The 21,495-nt window shown below is 38.3% G+C and overlaps 1 protein-coding gene across 20 annotated transcripts in view; it reads left to right on the forward strand.

Moving 5' to 3' along the window:
• Positions 1 to 21,495, forward strand: part of LOC135221061 (CLIP-associating protein 2-like) — a 426,064-nt gene that overhangs the window by 320,508 nt on the left and 84,061 nt on the right. For 10 of the 20 annotated variants that reach the window (XM_064258816.1, XM_064258807.1, XM_064258809.1 and 7 more), the window contains 2 exons: positions 8,049 to 8,080; positions 13,417 to 13,455. In XM_064258816.1, the coding sequence (XP_064114886.1) occupies positions 8,049 to 8,080; positions 13,417 to 13,455 (71 nt within the window). Of the gene's footprint in view, positions 1 to 8,048; positions 8,081 to 13,416; positions 13,456 to 16,675; positions 16,706 to 21,495 lie in introns of all 20 variants that reach the window. The other 10 variants (XM_064258820.1, XM_064258821.1, XM_064258824.1 and 7 more) reach the window with 2 other exon arrangements.

Consider the following 21,495-nt stretch of genomic DNA (forward strand, 5'->3'; position numbering starts at 1 on the left):
TATAGTAGCTTAACTGCTCCCCGCTCTCTCTCTCTCTCTCTCTCTCTCTCTCTCTCTCTCTCTCTCTCTCTCTCTCTCTCTCTCTCTCTCTCTCTCTCTCTCTCTCTCTCTCATTAACAGATGTTTGGCTGTCGTTTATTGTTATTTAATACATAGGAAGCTTGTGGGGGGTGTCTGGTTTAGCCTATGAAAATAACCTTCTGGGGAGACACTCGACTCACGTTAACGAAATGGAATTTATATAAAGGGAAGTTAATTTCATACGGTGATAGATTTAAAGGTGTCAAGGGCATCTTAAACTGTCGTTAAGTTTTTTCGTTTTATCATTAGTTGAGTAGCTTTGCAAAAGATTAATTCACGTGAGAAAACAAATAAATGAATTACATTTTTACTTTGCCATAAGTACGATAAGCCAAAGCGCATTTGTATTTTCATTCCAATCCGAAGATATATTTCGATTTACCCGAGGTTAGCACGCTGTTACATGGTGTTTAATTTTCCACCCATTTTTAAATGATGAAGTGTTCTTTGATGGGAAGTTTTAAATTAAATTTAAATGCCCTCGGTTTTCGTGTTGAGAGAAAGCAATGGGGATTTCTTTTTTCAAATTAATGGCAGCAAAAGACACTGGGAAGTGCAATCATTCTTTTAAAGTATTTGTCTTATTGGATTTCAGTCTCTTAGATAGTGAGGGAAAGGTATTTTCATAAGCTAAACAAGACTCCCCCACAAGCTTCCAATGTAATAAATAACAATAAGCGACAACCAAACATCTGTTAATGAGAGAGAGAGAGAGAGAGAGAGAGAGAGAGAGAGAATGAGAGGAGAGAGGAGAGAGAGAGAGAGAGAGATGCGGGGAACAGTTAAGCTCCTAGATGGTAAATACATTCTTAAAGTATAAATCTGGAATAAAGTGTATATATTCTCAAGACACACCTGTTGAGAATTCACCTGGAGAATGATCCAATAAAAAATGACTTGACTACGCGTCAAATAGCCAGGCCAGCATGTAACCATTTCCTTGCCTGTATAATTTCCTTTTCCAAAGATATCAAGATCAGACGTCGACTTACAGTGATAAAATGCCACGCATCGTAGTGAAAGTTTATTTCTTCAACTTCAGGAAAGATAAACAGTTTTGGCGCAACCTCTTTAATTCTATCATTCTTTTTTTATACATATGAATCATTCTATTATATATATATATATATATATAACATATATATATATATATATTATATATAATAAATATATAATTTTTTTTTAAGAAGAAGAAGAAGAAGAAAGGTACGTTATCATCTAAGGTGTTCGCATCTCTCTCTCTCTCTCTCTCTCTCTCGCTCTCTCTCTCTCTCTCTTCCTCGGGGGTGAAAGCGAGGCAGCGAATGAATGCGTTAGCGCGCAAGATTGCGTCATTAGATTGTTATTGTAAGCACGTCAGTATTTGTCTCGAGAAAACATGCTGTGAGGTTCGAAGTGAATTCTTTTGCATAAAGCTACCTTTGGGTCTTGGTAGCTCCTGCCGTCATCAGCATATTAAATTCCATGATTGAAGAGTTTATTAAGGATATATATATATATATATATATATCTATAATATATCATATATATATTATATATATATATATATATATAACATATACATATACATATAATGAATGGGAAGTCAGATGATATTTATTTTGTTGTAGAAACTTGATTCTTTTGGAATGTAAGTGAATAATACTGAAGCTGAGGGGTCTTTCCTTCCGGCCTTAATTTTTGGCTCATTCATTGTCCTGATGTTGCCTTTGTGTTGTTACCTTTAGTTGTGGCTCAACGAGATTAACCTTGAAAATGATGGAATCATTTAATTTTTATTTTATTTTAGTGAAGAATGAAAGTTGTCTGAGGTAATGTCTGCTTAGAATCCAAAATTTTTGTTGTTGAAATATAAGTCCTTGTTTATATTCATGTCTTTTGATAAAATTTATGTTGAAATGAAAAGTCCTTGTTTATATTCATGTCTTTTGATTCATAGTTTTTTCATTAAGTATTTAATGTCGGTTATTATTGATCAAATGACAGTTTGTGTAGGGCTTGTGACCCTAAGTTTTTTTTTTTTTTTTTTTTTTTTTTTTTTTACTCATTGTCTCGTAATGTTCTAGTGCGTTACCTTTTCATTTCCAGGAATCTCTCTCTCTCTCTCTCTCTCTCTCTCTCTCTCTCTCTCTCTCTCTCTCTCTCTCTCTCTCATTTCCAATCGCTCGAGAGAAATTCCTAGTGGTGGTAGTAGTACTAGATCTAGCGTGTGGTAGTAGTAACAGAGCCCGCAGCCATTGTTAAATATTAATGAGTTGTCCCTCCTATGCTTTCTGTTTCCAGCGTCCTGTTCCGTTATTTATGTGTTTTTTCATGAATATTTAATAAGCGCTTTAGAATTCAATTTTTTGGGTATTTTCTCCCCAGTGGGTGGTTTGACCCAGAGTTGTGGGTAGTAATTGCTTCAGCCTAGTCTTTCACCGATACCCTTCAACGAAGATGTTGGGTGGTTTTATGTCACGTGATTGTTATTCTGTTAGTTGGTATACTTTGTTCATTTAGTGTTTCTATTCTATTTCTCATAGCTGTTCTCTTCTTTCTGTTTTTCCTGTTACCTTCTGTTACTTCTTCCAAATGAACATATTCTTTGGAAGCTTGAATTTCAAGCTAATGGTCCCTGTGGGCATGTTCCATATGAAAAGGGTTCATGTACTGGGTAGTAGTAGTAGTAGTAGTAGTAGTAGTAGTAGTAGTAGTAGTAGTAGTAGTAGTAGTAGTAGTAATAATAATAATAATTAATTTCTTATGTTTTCGTTTGTAATTAATAAACAGGCAAAATAGCAATTGTAAAAACATCAAAAGTGATCTGAGTCAGTCAGGTATTAGGTATGAAATATGTATTTACCTGTAGAAGTTGACGGTGTCCACCTGGCAAGTCGAATTGTGGAAGAATGTAAGAATCTCGGAGACTCGAATTCTTAGGCCTATTATTACCAGGATGAATAGGTTATTACTTCACGGACTGTATACTAGGCATAATTTCTGATACGTATGACGTCCCTGAATAAATCCAGATCAACTCGCGCGCATAAAGGTGTACTTAATGCGATTGGTTTTGTTCAGTCTGCTGTTTCAAGTAAGAAACGATATTCTCTCTCTCTCTCTCTCTCTCTCTCTCTCTCTCTCTCTCTCTCTCTCTCTGAATGTTTTGCAAAAGTCTTGGATGTTTTCATGACGTCATTGCCGAGCATATTAATGATTTCAAATGTTTTTTTTTTATGATAAGGATATCACACGACAGTTAACCGAACAATGTAAAGCAATCAAGATAATGACTTTGCAGGCGTAAGGGAGATTTCAAGTTAGTAAATGACATTCTTGTCAAAAGGAAACGAGTGGTATTCGTTTCTTGATATTTTCCAAGAAAAGAACAGTTGTGGTGTGGCGTGGCACTTTAAACTGAGACGTTCTTGTCTTTTGTCAAATTTCCTGAATATTGTCTGTTTTTTTTTTGAGAGGTGGGGCGGATTCGCCTGATAGTGATTTATTATTATTATTATTATTATTATTATTATTATTATTATTATTATTATTATTATTATTATTATTATTCAGAAAATTAAACCAATTCGTGTGGAAGTAGCCCACAGGTGGGCCATCGACTTGAAATTGAAGTTTCGAAAGAATATGGTGTTCATTAGGAAGAAGTAAGACGAGGCAAAGGGAAATGCAGTAAGAAGAGATGACGTTATAAAAAAAGAAAAAAATATAAATTAAATAGATAAAATGTGTATTAAGGGATAAAGGGTCGCTATTGTCCTTGTGTCTTCAAATGTGAATACACATTCGTCAATAATGTTCATAATATTACTTTGTTAATATTTAGAGTCCGACTAACACGAAAAATGTTAGGCGTTGCATTTTCTCATGGATGAAACTTTGGACAGCATATCCTCCCAATTAGTGGCAGTGATTTTTGAGTTGCAAATTGCTTAAAGATCCTTCTTAAGATATTGACAGTTTTTCGTTATTCAAAAGGATTTACGTCATTTTTCCTTTATTCAAAGACGATGGGTATCTTCCTTGGAAAAAGAATGTTGGTTGGGTGGGAAGTCACGGCTGCCTTACAAAGTCTCGAACATCTCCGGAGTGTATGATGTCATCTCTCGAGTCAGCTTTATAGTGGTCATAGATTACTCATACCTTTGTTAGGCTTTGCATAGAGAGAGAGAGAGAGAGAGGAGAGAGAGAGAGAGAGAGAGAGAGAGAGAGAGAGAGAGCATCAAATTCTACTTAAACTTGTCAGAGTTAGACATTAATTTTGTTGTACTGTGCTTATGTTTGAAATGAAAATGAAGTTAGGAATTGATATTTTCTCGTCTATTTTCTTTGAGTTTGATGGAATGGTCAGGTTATTTTGCCCTATATCCAAATAGAACGAAAAAACTTACGAATTATTTAGACTTTATTAAACCCCTTGGAAGTTAACATCGAAATGGTTTTCCAACCAAGTGTCAAAAAATATTTGCATTTAAAAAAAAAAAATCATGATGCCGGAAAGCAGTGGAGATTGGATAAATATAAAAATTGTACATCAGTCTCCAAGAAAAGCATTGGAATATGGGATAACAAGACTGAAACCTTGGCAATGGAATAAGACGGGGGCCCCGGGGGGGGGGGGGGGGAGACCTGTAGATAGCTTCAAGGAGGAGATGCAGAACACAAAATACAACGGGCTTAGGTACTAAAGTTTAGAAAATAAAGTTTAATGAAGCGTAAGAAGAGATAAGAATATAATGTGAAAAAAAAAACAACTGATGATGCTGACAAAACCTTGTATTGAGGGAGTGGCTTTGGAAGAGCAGGAGGAAAGTATTTGTCGAGAGGAAGGATGGGTCCATTATGTCGTCATTAAAAGAAGGAAGACAACACTGAGAGGAACATTTCTGTGATGGCAAGATATGATTTGGATCATTTTATTGATTTAACAGAAGGCGCTGAAGGCCTGAATATGACTGCTTTCAAGTTTCGTAAGTAGAATCAATGAAAATTTTACTTCGGGGATGAGAAGCGCTGCACTACGATAAGATTCACTTCAGAGATAAATTAAGTAGAAAATGGAATGACAAATCCTTCACTAACTATACTGGTTTTCAGGATAGGGAATAAAGAAACAAAAGACTGATCATTTGGGATTGAAAGTCTCAGCAAGGGTACACCAAAGGAATGTGGCCTGACTCTGGTAACTAGCCTCATTGTCCTTACGTAGAGGACATTATGTAAATGTCAGTGTCACCTGGGCACCAGACGACTCAGAATGCTTGAGACTTACTTGGTTAAGAAGCATGAGACGGGAGGGTATGAAGGAGAGGAGATTCGTGGAAGTGAAAGCACAAGAAAGGCATGACTGGCGGAATGTCAGAGGAACACCCTTGCGTCCCACGACGTTGGAGGCTATAAAAAATAAGTATTGAAGAAATTAAAGACTTGGGCTCTTCCTGGATATGTGTATAACATACACTTGTAGGTATTTATTTTTAATATTTATATATAACTCCTTTTAATATACATACAACGTTCAGCTGCATAGCGAACATCTTCCTGGAATGATCAGTGCTGAATGGAATGCTCACGAGAGGTTAAAATTAAAGTGTGACGCCGTGGGTAGTCTTGGGGATTTGGGGGGGTTGGGGTATGGGTGTTGTTGGCCCTGGGGAAGGTAGTGTTGCGGGTACCATACTAGATAAGGTGTTAGTCATTGAATTAAACGGTGGGTATCATGGAGAACATGGGTGAGAATGCGGAATTGATCTTTTATTGTAATATATATATATATAATATATTATATGTGTGAATTGTATATATAAATATAATGGGTATGTATGTATACATGCTACATGGTTTTAATTTTTAATGATAAAACGGATCCTTTACTCTCAAAAAATAACAAAATCTGTTAGAAGATGAGCACGGTTTTTATATATTACTAATTGGGCCAAAATATTAATTGATGTACATGAATAACTGGTTCCAATTTACAAATGAGGGGATGTTTATTAGACCGACGGTGCTTGTAGAAGAGTTTCCTGATCTGACACTGAATATCTTATAACAGTAAATGGTAATGGAATTATTTTAAAGTGTCATGTCGTCGAGGATATATACCGAAAACTGTGTGTAATATCATGACCAAGATGAACTCGTAAAATCGGCGTTTGATCCTATAGAATATATTTACCATATGTCTTTTTATATTTCATAATGAGGACGCATCACCCCACAGTCCCCTTGAATTAAGCGTTGCTAATAGTATTGGGCTTCATTCTTTTACATCCTCCGCCCGTTTCTTGGACTGCAGGCATTAGTTATGGGAGTGACGTAGGTACAAGTGTTACGCAAAGTGTTGCGTGGAGTGGTGTTTGCTCACAGAACCACGTAACGAGATTGGTTGGAGAGAGAGAGAGAGAGAGAGAGAGAGAGAGAGAGAGAGAGAGAGAGAGAGAGAGAGGAATTCGACTGTAAAGAGAGACGTGTTGTGAATGTATGGACGCGGAGGTAGGCGAAACTCAATGTGGGCTTGATACCGTCGATACGCACACATATATTTGTGTATATATGTGTGTGTGTGTATGTATAACTCGATCACGAAAATATGGAACGTGATTATTTATATTATATATATATATATATATATATATATATATATATATATATATATATATATATATATATATATATATATATATATATAAGGACAATCCAGGAAATAAAGTGAGACAATAGGGTACCGCTCCTGCAAGGCTTCGCAGCAGTGCTCCGTTGTTTCACTGTCCTTCGTGAATAAATATATATATATATATATATATATATATATATATATATATATATATATATATATATATATATATATATATATATATTTGAATATCTCTCTGGGGCCTTGGATACCGTCGGCTGGAAACGCGTAACTTTTCGCCTGCATGACCAGAATGATGATCCTCTTTGCGAGTTCGTTGTTAACGACATTAATATCCTGGAGAAGTCCGCCGTATGTTTTTTGTATGTGCGATGCTTTTGTTTGTGTGTGTTTTTTTCGTGTATTTATTTGATTTAGTTTTATACACTGTACTTGTTTCTTTCTTTCTCTATGTAGAAGCAGGCAGAGGATCTCATCGTATGTTTAGAACCTTTCGGTCCGTTATATGCAAAGCATTACTCGCGTACTCTTATCGCTGGAAAAAAAAATGTCTGTACAATTAATGGACCTTGAAGTCTGAACCTTCCACATGAGGTCATTTGAATGCGTACCGAAGAACAACACCTGGTCCTTATCCAAAACTGGTCTCTCTCTCTCTCTCTCTCTCTCTCTCTCTCTCTCTCTCTCTCTCTCTCTCTCTCACTTTTTTGCAGCTATGAAGCACATAGCTGAAGTGATAGGACCTGATATCTGGCTGGCTTGGGCCTATCTTAACCCCTCTTCGTTCACTTTAATAAGAAAGACTTTTGGTTCAGATGGTTAGGCGATTTGGATACCTTTTATGTAGTAGTTGTTGTTGTTTTACTTGAATTCACAAAACTTAACGGATATTTTTTACATTGCTGCAGAATATTCGCATTGTATTTTGATCTGTGTTGTGGTTGGTAATTATTAATATTTACGTACAAGTAAATAATTCGTTTGTAAGTTTATTTTTTATGTCCAATTGAAGTCGTACCTCCTTTAGCTCACCTTCTCCAGGTGTGTTTTCTAACATAGGGTATGAAATGACTGCCGGGTGTGAATTTCGATGGAATTTTTTGCATAAAGCTTCGGGACTGGAAGAATAGAAAGAGGAATTGATTGAGCTCATCTTTGACTTACCGTCGAAATTCCATAATTAAATGAGTTGTTTTGTTCGCCAAAGATAACTTTTTTTTTTTTTTTTTTTTTTTCTTCAAAATCTTGATTATGGAAAATTTATTTGTGTATTATGAGTGTCCATATATTTCTCCCAATTTCTAATAAATATTTCTTTCTTTTTTTACAGGAAAAGGAGATGATGACGTTGACCGAGCAAGTGTAAGTCTGATTCAAGTTCTGTGTTATTTTCTCTTTAAGTCCAAGATGACCATTTTGCCATTACAGGAAACAGTGTCTACATCTGTGGTTACTTTATCCAGTATGGCCTACTCATATTTATTCTCCACAGTGCACGGAAGCATCCATTGTTTCCAAATTGTTCTATTTATTCTCTTGATTTTTTCTATGTATGTGCACGCGTCATTTGTCTAAATTTGACCATTGTGTGTTCAGCTAGCAGAGAGTTGTTACACCATCACTGTTGTTTCGTTTTTGTGTTTTCGTGCAGACACTAAATGTGAGTTTCGTGACTTGAATGGCAGTGATGATTAGTATATTTTTGTATATGTGAATCTTCTGCTATACTATTATATTTCGTATCTTTAATGTACTTTGTTGGGTGCAATACATTGAGTCATCATGGTTGCCATTGTAAGTTTTAGGCGGTGTCATTTGAAGGAAGAAACTTTTCATCCCCAGGTGTATTCTCGGCTGAATTTGAAAGTACTGAGGTTAACAGCCCTCTGAGAGAGTCATGCCCCTAGGTCGCCTGCTACTTCCATTCGTTGTGGAAGTAGTCATTAAACTTCTACGAAAGCCGTTTAAGAACCGATTTTAAAGTAGCTTTGCAGGTTCCCGAAGACTTCCACGGACGTTTGGCTTTGCTATACGAACTGCATTTCTCTTCATTTGACTGAAGTCTACTGAAATTCTCTCTCTCTCTCTCTCTCTCTCTCTCTCTCTCTCTCTCTCTCTCTCTCTCTCTCTCTCTCTCTCTGGCAGGCAGGCAGGCAGTAATGCAGATTATTTAATTTATTTTTTTTGGAGAGAGAGAGAGAGAGAGAGAGAGAGAGAGAGAGAGAGAGAGAGAGAGGCAGTAATGCAGACGTTTTTATTGGCAGTTTTTTTTTTTTTTTTTGTAGAGAGAGTGAAAGGACTTAGCCTTAGGGATTTCATGTCTGCCCCGAGGTATCAGTGCCAACAGCGAACGAGTTAAAAGAGAGAGAGAGAGAGAGAGAGAGAGAGAGAGAGAGAGAGAGAGAGAGAGAGAGAGAGAGAGAGAGAGAGATGGATTGTTGCAAAGGTATTGCTGATGCCTTGTACTGTTGCCATCAAGTGGACACCAGAAACATGTTTGTAGTTTAATAGGAAGCTTGTGAGACGAGCACTCGTAGTTGTTGCATGTCATAAGTTTGCATGGAAGAGAAACTTCGGCGCGAAATAGTTTAGGTCGTTATTAAATTCTGCCTCAGTTGCTCGCAATTCACGGAATCATTCTCGTAGGGGGGCTGTGTTCAAGGTGCAATGTCATGTTAGTATTTAGGTGTTCGTGAGATATATCCAGAAAATATGGTGATTGGTTGTGGTGTATCTTGACATTTGAGTTTCCTCTCTCTCTCTCTCTCTCTCTCTCTCTCTCTCTCTCTCTCTCTCTCTCTCTCTTATTTCATTTCATTTTATTTCGCTCAGGATTTTAAAATGCAGTATTTGGCTTCCAAAGTTCCCGGATAGAAGTAAATCGACCTTTACTTCGAGGATTCTTTTAAAGTTCGTACTATGAAGTACGTACTGTAGCAGATTCACATCAACCGTGCATCTGATGTCTAGGCCAGTCCCTTACGACGGTCCTGATTGGCTGTTGATAAGCCAATCACAGGGCTGGAAACTCTGTGTTCCGACTTTGGATAGCCTACAAATTCCGAAAATCGCTTAGTCACTGACCTTCGATTCCTGCTTGGAATGTGGGCTCTCATTTACGAGTTGTAAACGACGCTTGGAATGAAATAAGCTTTCTGGTGTTGGATTTTGGGAATCATTTTCTTTTTAAATGTCTGTACGTACAATCAGAATTGGATTCCATTTGCTGGAAGCAAAAGTATTTATAGCTCTGCAATTTTGTTCTTAATGTCTTTTGGTGAAATGCTTCTTGCTTTCCTTGCTAGAGTAGAATTTGTGATGTCACACTCAAGAAGAATTAACATGGTTATGTTTTTATGACTTGGGGCATTGTGGAACGTTTAAGTTTCATTTGATTCGCCAGTTAATTAGGCCTACATGGCAACTTTAAAGCCCCAAATGGTTCAGCTTGTTCTTGGGACCTGAGTGCCACTATTCTCTCTCTCTCTCTCTCTCTCTCTCTCTCTCTCTCTCTCTCTCTCTCTCCTTGTTCCTTGGTGTAGGCCAAAACGAGTCATTGTTAATATCTTTGCTTTATTGGCGCCACATTCGTGGTACTCTAGTTAGAACTCACACCTTCGTTCTTACACCGCTGTTTTGTCTGTTGCCTCTGATAAGGGAATGATGATGCGCCAGGGAAAGGTTCTTCCCTCCTTGTATTTTTTTTTTCCAATAAAGAACCAGCCTATGCCACATTTAAGGAAAGGGGAGTTGTCGAATCGGGGAAGGGCGGCGAGATTCGGGTCTCGATAAGAACCTCTCTCATTATGCATATTCGGGAAAGACGTGACCTGGTGGTGGGTGGTCGGTCATGGCATGAGCGAGAGAGAGTGATCTATGCGTTTCTCTCGGGGAGCGCCTCGTTTCGGGGTGAAATTGAATCTGCAATGCCTAGAGCCTTCTACAATGTATCGTCCTGTATACGCAAAAAGCTTTCGAGGCTGGAAATGACCTCAGCAGTGTAGGACTGATGTTTCATTTTGACTCATCCCCGTAGGTTGGTAGTGCCGTCAGTAATGCACTTCATGTGGTGCACTGTAGGCATTACTTAATGGTCTTTGCAGTCTCCCGACGGCCCCTAGCTGCAACCTCTTTCTTTCATTTTCCTGTACAGTGATGCTCAAATCTCATGCGACATGACTCTATAGGATTTCGTTCAAAATTCACTAACTGGCAACTTGGCATGCTCCATATTTATCATATTTCAATACGAAAACACGATTATTGCATACAATAAGGCCATAATATATTTCATAAGAATGAAATCTGTTATATATTTCAAAGCTGTAACAAAATAGCTTGTGCAGCTAAATTCCAGAAAAAAAACATTTTCAAAACTTTCGTTCACACATCGCTGAAGCATTTGACCAAAACGAAGTCATCATCAAACCTCAGTTCGAATGTTAAATGAAATATACGAAAAAAAAATTGTCATAACATTAGTATTGCTTCCAAAGCAAGCATAAAATTTGAAATAGTGCTTTTACGCCTCACCGCTGAAAAAATGTATATATGAATGCACCCACTGTGTGAGGAGAGCGGGTGTGACTGTGACGCGAGTATCGACGGTGCAACAACCACCTGGTGTAACAGAGGTCTGTAATGAGTAGCGGCAATGAAATTATCTTGAAAACATTAACTTTACATTTGTTAGAGGAATATTTAGATTTTCATACAGAATTATTTGTTGTATTTCTTAAATATTTAAAAAATGATGGCAAACTAGCAAATATTCGCTTATGCAATTATTCTTTTGTCAAAGCCAAGATATTGTTGCTAGGCCTAGGTGTGTTAGATTTCTTTACGTTACACTTTGCATTCACAGCTCTCTAGTAACAATTTCTGGCCAGAAAGCAATTCAAGTTACCTTATGAAAGAATAAATTATACACCAAAAGCGAGCAGAAGGACTTTGAAGAAAATAATATTTTAAACCAGTTGAAAAACAAGTGTTCCATACGCCTTGATATTAATACTTATGATATTACGATTAAGAACCATCTTCTTTATAAAATCAAAATCATCATCATTTATTTCTCAAAGAACAAGTAATCTCTACAAGTAAAATCATTAGTAACAGATTATATATCAGAAGGCTTAGATTATTTTTTTAGGCCTGTAAATCATTTTCCAACATGCAGGCTTAGCTTAAAAAAAAAAAAGCAGCCTAAAACTTCAACATTCAAAGAAAGCTTGTTTTAATTCTTATTCCTGTTTTGGATATGTTATGACTGTTGAGCTTATTAGGTCTACTGTTATATAATGCTGCAGACGTAGGTATGATGACCAGTCCGAGGAGCATGGTAAGTGTGCTTTCATTAATGGCACCGCTAGCCTTATCAAATCATAAGGAAAATAGTGCTGGCTATGAATTCGCAAACTTTTCGACAAGTATGGCACCAGAAAAAAAGTTTAACACTACTTGGCAACGTCAAGTTGAGTCTGAGAATCTTGACGATACAAAAAGAATCCTGTCGCATTACATTTGAGCATTACTGTACCTCCGTTCATATTTTTTTCTCCAATCTTACTCCTCACCTCTAACAATTGTTTCATAGTGCAACTGCTTTGAGGTTTTCTTCCTGTTACACCTTTCAAACGTTCTTACAGTCAATTTCCATTTTAGCGCTCAATCACCTCACAGGTCCCACCGCTTGGCCTTTGGCCTAAATTCTATATTGTCTTCTATTCATTTGACTCATTGCTTGTGGTGGCTTGACGAGCTGCTGTTGAATTCAAGGTGACAGATATTGGTTGCATTAGGCGCACCCTAGTTTGTAAGTAACCTCACGGCGCAGAATGTGTGTGGGAACTTGTGGCTTGTTCATCTTTTCTTGTAGATAATTAATGCACATTTGTTACTTTGTGTAAGCGTGAATGTAAGTATATGAAAATCAGCTGTTTTCCTCCGTTCAAACATTTGTCGTGTGTTAGCAATTTGCGCCTTTTCTTTTGAATGACAGACACAGATGTGAAAAAATTTTCCGTCAGTTTTATGTGGTTTTCCCTTGTGTGATATTTCGTGACTATTCACTGCTCTGTTTCTGTCGAGGGACTGTTATTAATATTTTATAAGTGTTTGCATTAATTTTATTTATAGAATCTGTTTCGTAATTTTATTTAGTCTTATCCGAGTAGCGGATTTAGTTTAGTAATCATTTTGGTCGGACTGTGACAAAGGCTTTTAAAGTTTTAATATCCACGTCAAGTAACGTGATCAAATGTATTTAATCTCATACTGAAATTTACTTTTGATACATAATGGCTACAGTTTTATTCTAGTGTTTGAGAGACTTTCAGGAGTGTTGTATTTAGCGGTAAAGTGTTGTGTGTGTTAGGCCTAAGGAAAGGGCATAGAGATCGAACAGCATACACAAAGAATATGAAGAGGGTCTTATGATACATTGGAGCCAGCTCGATTTGATTTGAAGCGGTGCAAGATCTATTGTTTTTCAGTTAGGCCTATAGTTTATAAAACTGATGTAGGTCTATAGTTTATTAAATACTGATGTAGGCCTATAGTTTATAAAACATTGACGCAGGAGGAAAGTGTAAAATTAAAGAAGGGAAAGAAAAAAGAAGTAAGTTCTCTGCACATGCAATGTCCCACGTTGGACGTGAAGCTTTGCCCTTTGTACTAACTTGAGCCTCCTTCGGCAGCGATCTCTTCCTCGACGACCACTCGCGCTTCGTAGGAAGGTAAACAAACCAACCACCTGTCCGTGTGCTACTTCGCTCCAACCACAACCACGTGTCGTGTGTGTGCGTGTGTGTGTGTGTGTGTTTTGCCTGCGCGTGCGCACGTATAAATGTGTATACGGTTATGTTCTTGTATAATCAATGCGCTGTGATTCCTTCTTAGTTTATACGTACGCACACTCACGCATTCCAAAATATTAAAAATAATAGAAAAAAGGAATAAAAAGATTAACCCGTTTTCTCATTTCCGGTTGCCTGATTGCCTTTTACGAAGACTGTGATGATGATGATGATGGTGACTTTTCATCACTCTTGGGAATTTTTCCTTGAACGCTATTCCTCCTTCCATGCTCGTTATTTTTTCCCCTTCCACTGAATTCATATCTTGTTTATTATGCCCATAGGAGATGATAAAGTAGCTCATTTGAAATTACCCTCCCCTCCCTTACCCTCCCCTCCCTCCTTCCCTCCCAGGGCTTATTTGACTCTCACGGGGATTATAGTTTCGTAGTGGCATGAGTGACTATACTGTTTTTTTTCCATCTGTCCCTCCGCCTGTGGTGTTTGCGCATGGTAACACTGCGTCCGGGGCTTAAATAATATCCTATTTCGAATATTAACGGTGTAATTCGCACACAGTAAATTATTAAAACACTTTTCAGTTGCAAATTTACACCCAGATATCCTTTTATTTACCTAAAACTTACACATAGTGTAACTATTTAAAGCCCATGACGCAGTGTTACCATACACAAACACCACAGGCGGCTGGACAGAGATGGAAAAAAACAGAGTATAGTGAAAGCAAGTGTCACAACAGTGTAATAACTATTTGTAATAAATACAATACTATATCAATATAAATGTGAGGAGGAAACTCTTTTATGTTTCGGTTTCTGAGAAGTTTTTCATTTATCAATTTTAAATCACACTCGTTTGTCAAAATGGAAGTGAAACAATTGGTTATTGCCCCCTTCTAGCATTGATATAACTCGTGGAAGAAAAAAGCGACAGTGATGGCCCCTCTCCTTTAAAATGGTCAAAGACTTGAAACTTGATGCACTAGGATGATATCAATTGTCACTTGACTTATCTTTTGCTCTTGCACTGTTCACTGGAATGAAGGTTCCTTTAGAAGAGGGTTAAGCTTATTGGTAGCCAAAAATCGTGCAGAAACTCACTGCATATTATGTAAAGGAAATGATTGCTTTTAAGAGTGCAATAAAAAAAAAAACCATGATTGGTAATGGTGGTGGTTGGTTGTGGTAGCTGCGTTGTTTGGATGTAACTCATACAAACAGGCTTCCTTCATTTGGTTTTCTTCATTCTTTTTAGCTCCAGCTGCTTACAGCTTATTATATACTAGAGTAGATTCACATCAACCTGCATTTGATGTCTAGGCCAGTCCCTTACGACACTCCTGATTGGCTGTTGATAAGCCAATTTCAGGGCTGGAAACTCTCAGTCTCTCACGAGAGTTCACATGGGTAGGGTCTATGTTCCACCTCTCCTGAGGGATACATCTTTCAAAAGCAACCCTCAGGAGAGGTGAACCATGCATCCTGCCTATGTGAACTCTCTCGAGAGAGACTGAGAGTTTGCAGCCCTGTGATTGGCTTATCAACAGTCAATCAGGAGTGTCGTAAGGGACTGGCCTAGACATCAAATGCACGGTTGATGTGAATCTACTATAGTTTTAAATTGAATAATAATGATTGAGGCAAAAGTAGGTAGTGTTTGTACTGACTTACCACATCCTGAGACACTTCTGGCATTTATAAGTAGCACTAGTTGATAAAACTGACATTAGGCCATTTGTGAATTTTATTTACTAAAAGCATAACCGAAAGGTCATAGAAAAAGAATAGAAATTAATTGAATTAACATCTGCTGAAGCAAACGAGGGTGCTACTTTCACCAGTTACTGCAGTAAATGATAAGTGGTGTATAAATTTGCATGCTGAGAGTTGGGTTAGATATAATTACATTGACCAATATGTTAACTTATTTTTTTCCCTGTGGAACAGGTATTGCTCTTATATTTAAGCTCCCACTGCTGCTACTGTTATTATTCATGTTGATTCTGTGCTTAGTGAGTTTGAAGAATTTTTCGTTTTTGAAATCTTACTTATGCCTTTCTTGCCAACTTCAGTATGACATTGGATTGTTGGTATATTAACTAACTATAAGTGATAGTTTTTCCAAATGATTCATTAGCTTGTCATTTTGAAGTGAAGAATGCTTATGTAGGAAATAGAGAGAGAGAGAGTTTTTATTTTTAACACTAGTATTCACAGATGTTCTTTGTCAGTTTGTCAAATAAACCTTGCTTAATTAAATTCCAGGGAAGAGCCTTTCATCTCTGCTTTGTTACCATTTCAGAACATTGTAAACTTGAGAATTGGGTCACATTTTACAGTAGATTGCATAAGGTTCACATTTTACAGTATTTTGTTGAAGGGTCACATTTTATAGTACTATTTTGTATGGGGTCACATTTAACAGTAGTTTGTATAAACCACAGAGAAGCTTTTGAGTTTTTTTCAGGATTTTTGATGGGAAAAAATGGCCAACATTTGGTTTTCTGGTTATGTAGAATGTGGTTTGTATCCAGTGATCAAAACTTGTTGTATCATGCAACACTTATGTGGTGAACTGAAATATATGTGATATGAATTTACACTCCCAGTGGCCTTTTGCATTGGGGTCAAAGTGTATGTATACTTACATTATCTTGAATCTGTTAAGTTTTATAAAATAATTGAATATGTTTGCATGCTAAATGATTTTCTTTTCTTTTTCAGTATAATTGATTCTTTATTGCTTTGTGAAGTTTTACATTTGGTTAAATGTAGATCTACTATACTTCAAGGAATCATAGAGCTTTCTTGAATTAGCTGTCGTTTAACTTTCCGTGACATCTGTCCAGAAAATCGAAGATTGGCAAGTTTCTTCTCAGATAAGTGGAGACTTGACCATTTGATAGTCAAAGAAAGATACAGAACCTCTGAAACCAGCTCCATTTTAATTATGGGTGTGTTGGCTTGCATAGCTCTGATGTCTGATGAAGAGAGGTTGCTATTCTTTACTTTTTGACACGCTCTTTAACCTTCTTTTATTAGTATGATTATTATCATCATCATATTGCCGATTTTGAAGAGAAATGTTGATTTTCAAGGCCTTATTTTTTGCCTGATCTCTCTCCGTTTTCTGTGCCCAGCCATACGTACACAAAGGAGCGACGGGCAAGGTAGTTTGTAAGAAATAAACAGTAGTATGCATGAATCTCTCAATCCAAGTCATTGGAAAACAAAAATAAAAAGATGTTATGCATGGCTGTGGCAACAACAGTGAACTCTTATTTATTTTATTTTGATCAATTTCCTGAGTTCTTGAATAATGCATGCATAAAATTTTGTAACTTATGTAGTCTGGGTGTTTCATTGTGTTGGCTCCGTAGATAGGTTGCTTCAGCCGTGGAAGGTAATTTTGTTATAATTTCATAGGTGCTGAACTACATGCTGTTACTAATTGATGACAAACTTTATTTTCAATAAAGTTTTAAAGTTGTAGCAAATTTGTGGTTGCTGCTATTTTGTTTTGGTATGGAGAGCACCTGTTAAAGTGTTCAAAGTGTGTAGCTTTACTCAGTTTCAATTATGATTATTTTGTCAAAAGGGCAGGGTTGACAGCATACATTTTAGTATTGGAATATGTTAACCACTATACACTGCCACCTGTGCATGATATAAGCTTGCATGTAAGCAAGTAAATTTACTACTGGCCAAGTTTAGTTGCTCATAAATTTTTTTTCCTGTGCTACCTTCATGCAAATGATTAATGCTTGAAAATTTACCATTTTAAAGGACAGAAAGTTTTAATTATTAAAAAACTATTGTGGAAATAGTAATATAGTGTTACTAAATTACTGGCAGTCATGAAGCCATCTGATATTTTTTATATTGGCTTTCAGGTCTAAAAAAGGGATTTTGACGTAAGGAAAAATCTATTTCTGGGCGATTGGCTCGTGTCGCCAGCGAAATATCCTTTAATCTATTATTTCTAGGGTAAATGTACTAACACATACCAGAGAATAAATAAATAAAGAAAAAGGTCAGTATAACTGACTCGCTCACCCTCCCAGAGAGTGTCGGTATGAACACTATGGCGAGTGAGACCACTACCACGAGCCAAATGCCAATAGAATTCTCCCACTACAAAATCCCCCAAGAGGAGAGCCGACCCACAGAGTGGGCAGCACCTACTACTACTACTCCATCCCATGCTGCCGACTGCTGCGCCTCTGGTGGCCATCCTGAAGTTAGCAGACAATCTTGGCGATGGGATGGGTAGGGCGGGATTTCGCTGGCGACACGAGCCAATCGCCCAGAAATAGATTTTTCCTTACGTCAAAATCCCTTTTCTGGGCTCAGCTCGTGTCACTGCGCGAAATCGTACCAGAGAAATAGCACAAGATTGTAAAGAAATTCAACAAAATACAAAGAGGTCTCAAATAAAAGATAAAATAAAAATAAATCAATATAATTGCTAATAAAGATACATATACACAGTGATACAAAATAGAAATATTACTTAATTTATACTTAATTCTAATAATATTTCTTAACTTAAGGTAATATACATATATACAGGAGAAATATATCATATATGTACAAAAATGGTATCTGTGTAAAGCTATGTATCAAAACATTCTAAAGCAATTAAAATAAAAGTTGAATAAAACAAACTCAACAATAATAAAATATAAAGGAATGTATATGACTTAATATACAAAACCCGTAACCATTATAATAAGATGTATCTCCTAGCATAAAAATAAGGAGATGACATCCACGAGATCAATAACCATCATCAAATGTGAGTGTCCCTAGCAAAAAAATAAGGGACACCCACTATATCATCATAAAAGCAGCTAAGACACAAGGTGACCGTAAATGAACAAGGCAGGAATAGACGAACTGTGTTGAGGCAGGTAGAAAGGAGGACTGGATCTTCTACTAAGGATTAGTCAGAGTCAGGGGAAACTATGTTCCCCGCTGCAACTGCTGAAAATTTCAGAGCTTCCAAGGACTTTAAGTAATGACGTTTGAACACTGTCGGCGATTTCCATCCAGTATACTTTTTCAACTCATCGAAGTTCATATGTTGGAAATAGTTAATTGAGGTGGCTACTGCCCTGACATCATGTGCTTTTGGGAAAGAGTCAGGATTGGCTTGTTTAATGAAGTACAGGATTTGTTGCCTGATGCCTTTAATAGATAAAGTGCCACCTTTTTCTCTCTTAAAGAGAGGACCCGATGAGGATGAGGAGGTCCTAGATAGAAAGGCTCGTAAGGCTGAAACTGGGCAAAGAGATACATCTTGTGGAAGGGGTAGTACCTTCCATGGTTCCCACCTCATCAAAGGATCTTCATTCTTAGCTATAAAGCTACGTTCCGGAGAAAGTAGCACTTCCCCTGTGGGAAGGAACTGAATATGATCCGGATCTCTGGATAAAGCCGACAGTTCTGAAATTCTAGCTCCTGAGGCCAAGCTTAATAAAAATATTTTTGGGTTTTTCTTAAGAGCATTATAAACGAGCATGTGTCATTATTGGTTTCTGAAGCCAGCTTTAGAACATCGTTTAAGAACCATGATACTGACGTAGGCCTTACAGAAGGTCTAAGTCTAGCACACGCCTTGGGAATAGACGAGAAGTAGGAATCTGTCAAGTCTATGTTGAACCCAAATTGAAAAATCTTTTTCAAGGCTGACTTGTTTGTCGTAATTGTGCTAGCTGCTAAGCCTTTTTCAAATAAGGATCTGAAAAAGGATATAGCTGAATTGATTGTCATGATCCTAATATCTGATTCTTTCTTTTAGGAAGGTTGCTAACTTTTTGACAGCAGCATCATACTGTCTCAAAGTTGAATCTCTTTTATCGGATTCCAAGAAGAGAATATTCTGAGGGTCAATATTCGCATCCCTTTTCGCTGCAAACTTCATGAAATCCATAAAGTTAGGGTTTTGAGAATCCCTGAGGAAGCGAACACAGTCTTCGTTTGTACTGACTGGGAGAGCTTGGGATTGGGGATCCGAAGAGGGCGAAGACCCAGTTCCAGAATGAGAGGGTACCAATTGCTCTTGCGGCCAGTCTGGGGCTACTAGAGCCACTTGACCCTTGAATGTCCTGAGTTTGTTTAACACTTTCATGAGAAGATTCACTGGAGGAAAGACATAAATCTTCTCCCAGTTGTTCCAGTCTAGAGCCAGGGCGTCCGTGGCATAGGCCAGAGGGTCCAGGTTGGGGGCCACATAACACGGGAGTTTGTGGTTCGCTTGAGATGCGAAGAGATCCACCTGTAGACCTGGAACTCTCTGAAGAATCCATTGGAACGAACTGTTGTCCAGTGACCATTCCGACTCTAGAGGTACTGATCGGGATAGAGCATCTGCTATGACGTTTCTCACTCCAGCTATATGAGTGGAGGAGAGATGCCAACTGAACTTGTCCGCCAGGGAGAAGATGGCTACCATGACATGATTTAGATGACGTGACTTGGAGCCTCCTCTGTTTACACAATGTACTACCACTGCGCTGTCCAGGACTAGCTTTATGTGGGAGTACTTTGGCGGACGTAACCTTTTTAGAGTCAAGAACACTGCCATTGCCTCCAGTACGTTTATATGGAACTGACGGAACTGAGGTGACCACGTTCCTTGAACCTTCTTGAACTGGGAATATCCTCCCCAACCGCTTAATGAAGCGTCTGTGTGGATGGTGATCCCTGGTGGAGGAAACTGAAGGGGCACTGACACCGACAAGTTCTTGACTTTCGCCCACGGCCGGAGTCGATTCTTTAGAATCAGAGGGACTGAGGACAATTTGTCCCTGGACCTGACATTTGCTCGTGAGCGCCAGATTCTGGTTAGGTCTTTCAGTTTGGCTTTCATTAGGATGTTCGTCACTGATGCAAACTGGAGAGAACCCAGGATCCTTTCCTGAGATCTTCTTGACGCCAGTTTGTGACTCAGAAATTGCTTGACTGACTTCGCTATTTCCTTCCTCTTGGATGATGGAATCGACAGAGTATGGGAGGATAGATTCCATTGAATGCCTAGCCACTGAAAGTTTGACTCTGGAGTGAGTCTTGACTTGGTCCTGTTTATCTGAAGACTAGATATTCCAGGAACTGAATCACTTTCAGTGTTGCTTTGTTGCATTCCTCGACTGTTGAAGCCCAGATCAACCAATCGTCGAGATACGCTACTACCATAACCCCTTGCGATCTGAGTTGTTGAACTACTACTTCCGCCAGCTTCGTAAACACCCTGGGTGCTACGTTGAGCCCGAAAGGAACTACCTTGAAGGAGAATGTCTGGTCTCCTATCTTGAAGCCCAGATACGGACGGAAGTGTCTTGCAATAGGGATATGATAGTAAGCGTCTGTAAGATCGATAGAGGTGGTGACGGCCCCACGGGGAAGTAAGGTCCGCACCTGCGAGATCGTGAGCATCTTGAACTTGTCGCAGCGAATGGCTAAGTTTAAGCGGGACAAGTCTAAGATTACCCTTCTTTTTTGTGAGCCTTTCTTTGGCACGCTGAACAAGCGTCCTTGAAATTTAACCTTTTGACTCTCGCTATAGCTCCTTTCTGAAGGAGATCCTCCGCATACTCCGTCAGTTCCTTGGAAGGAAGTTGGCGGAAGGTCTGGATGGGGGTGGGTTCGTTAACCAGCTCCAACCCAGGCCTTTTGACACAATGCTCTGAGCCCACTTGCTGAAGTTCCACCGGTGGCGAAAGTGAAACAGCCTCCCTCCTACCTGAAATTCCTCATTGGTTCTGGTAGCCTCCTCGGCCTCCTCTGAAATGTTTTCCCCTATTAAAGGGACCTCCCGATCCTCTCCCACGAAAGGATCGCTTACCTCTGCCTCCCTTACCCGAGCGGTCATACTTCTGTGAAGCTTGACTCTCGAAGGCTTGATTGTAAGCTGGAGAGAGGGCGTAAGAGGTGGAGGGCTGAGGCTGAGGGGAGATAA

The sequence above is a fragment of the Macrobrachium nipponense genome, chromosome 2 (assembly GCF_015104395.2).
Source record: "Macrobrachium nipponense isolate FS-2020 chromosome 2, ASM1510439v2, whole genome shotgun sequence".
Taxonomy (NCBI): Eukaryota; Metazoa; Arthropoda; class Malacostraca; order Decapoda; family Palaemonidae; genus Macrobrachium; species Macrobrachium nipponense.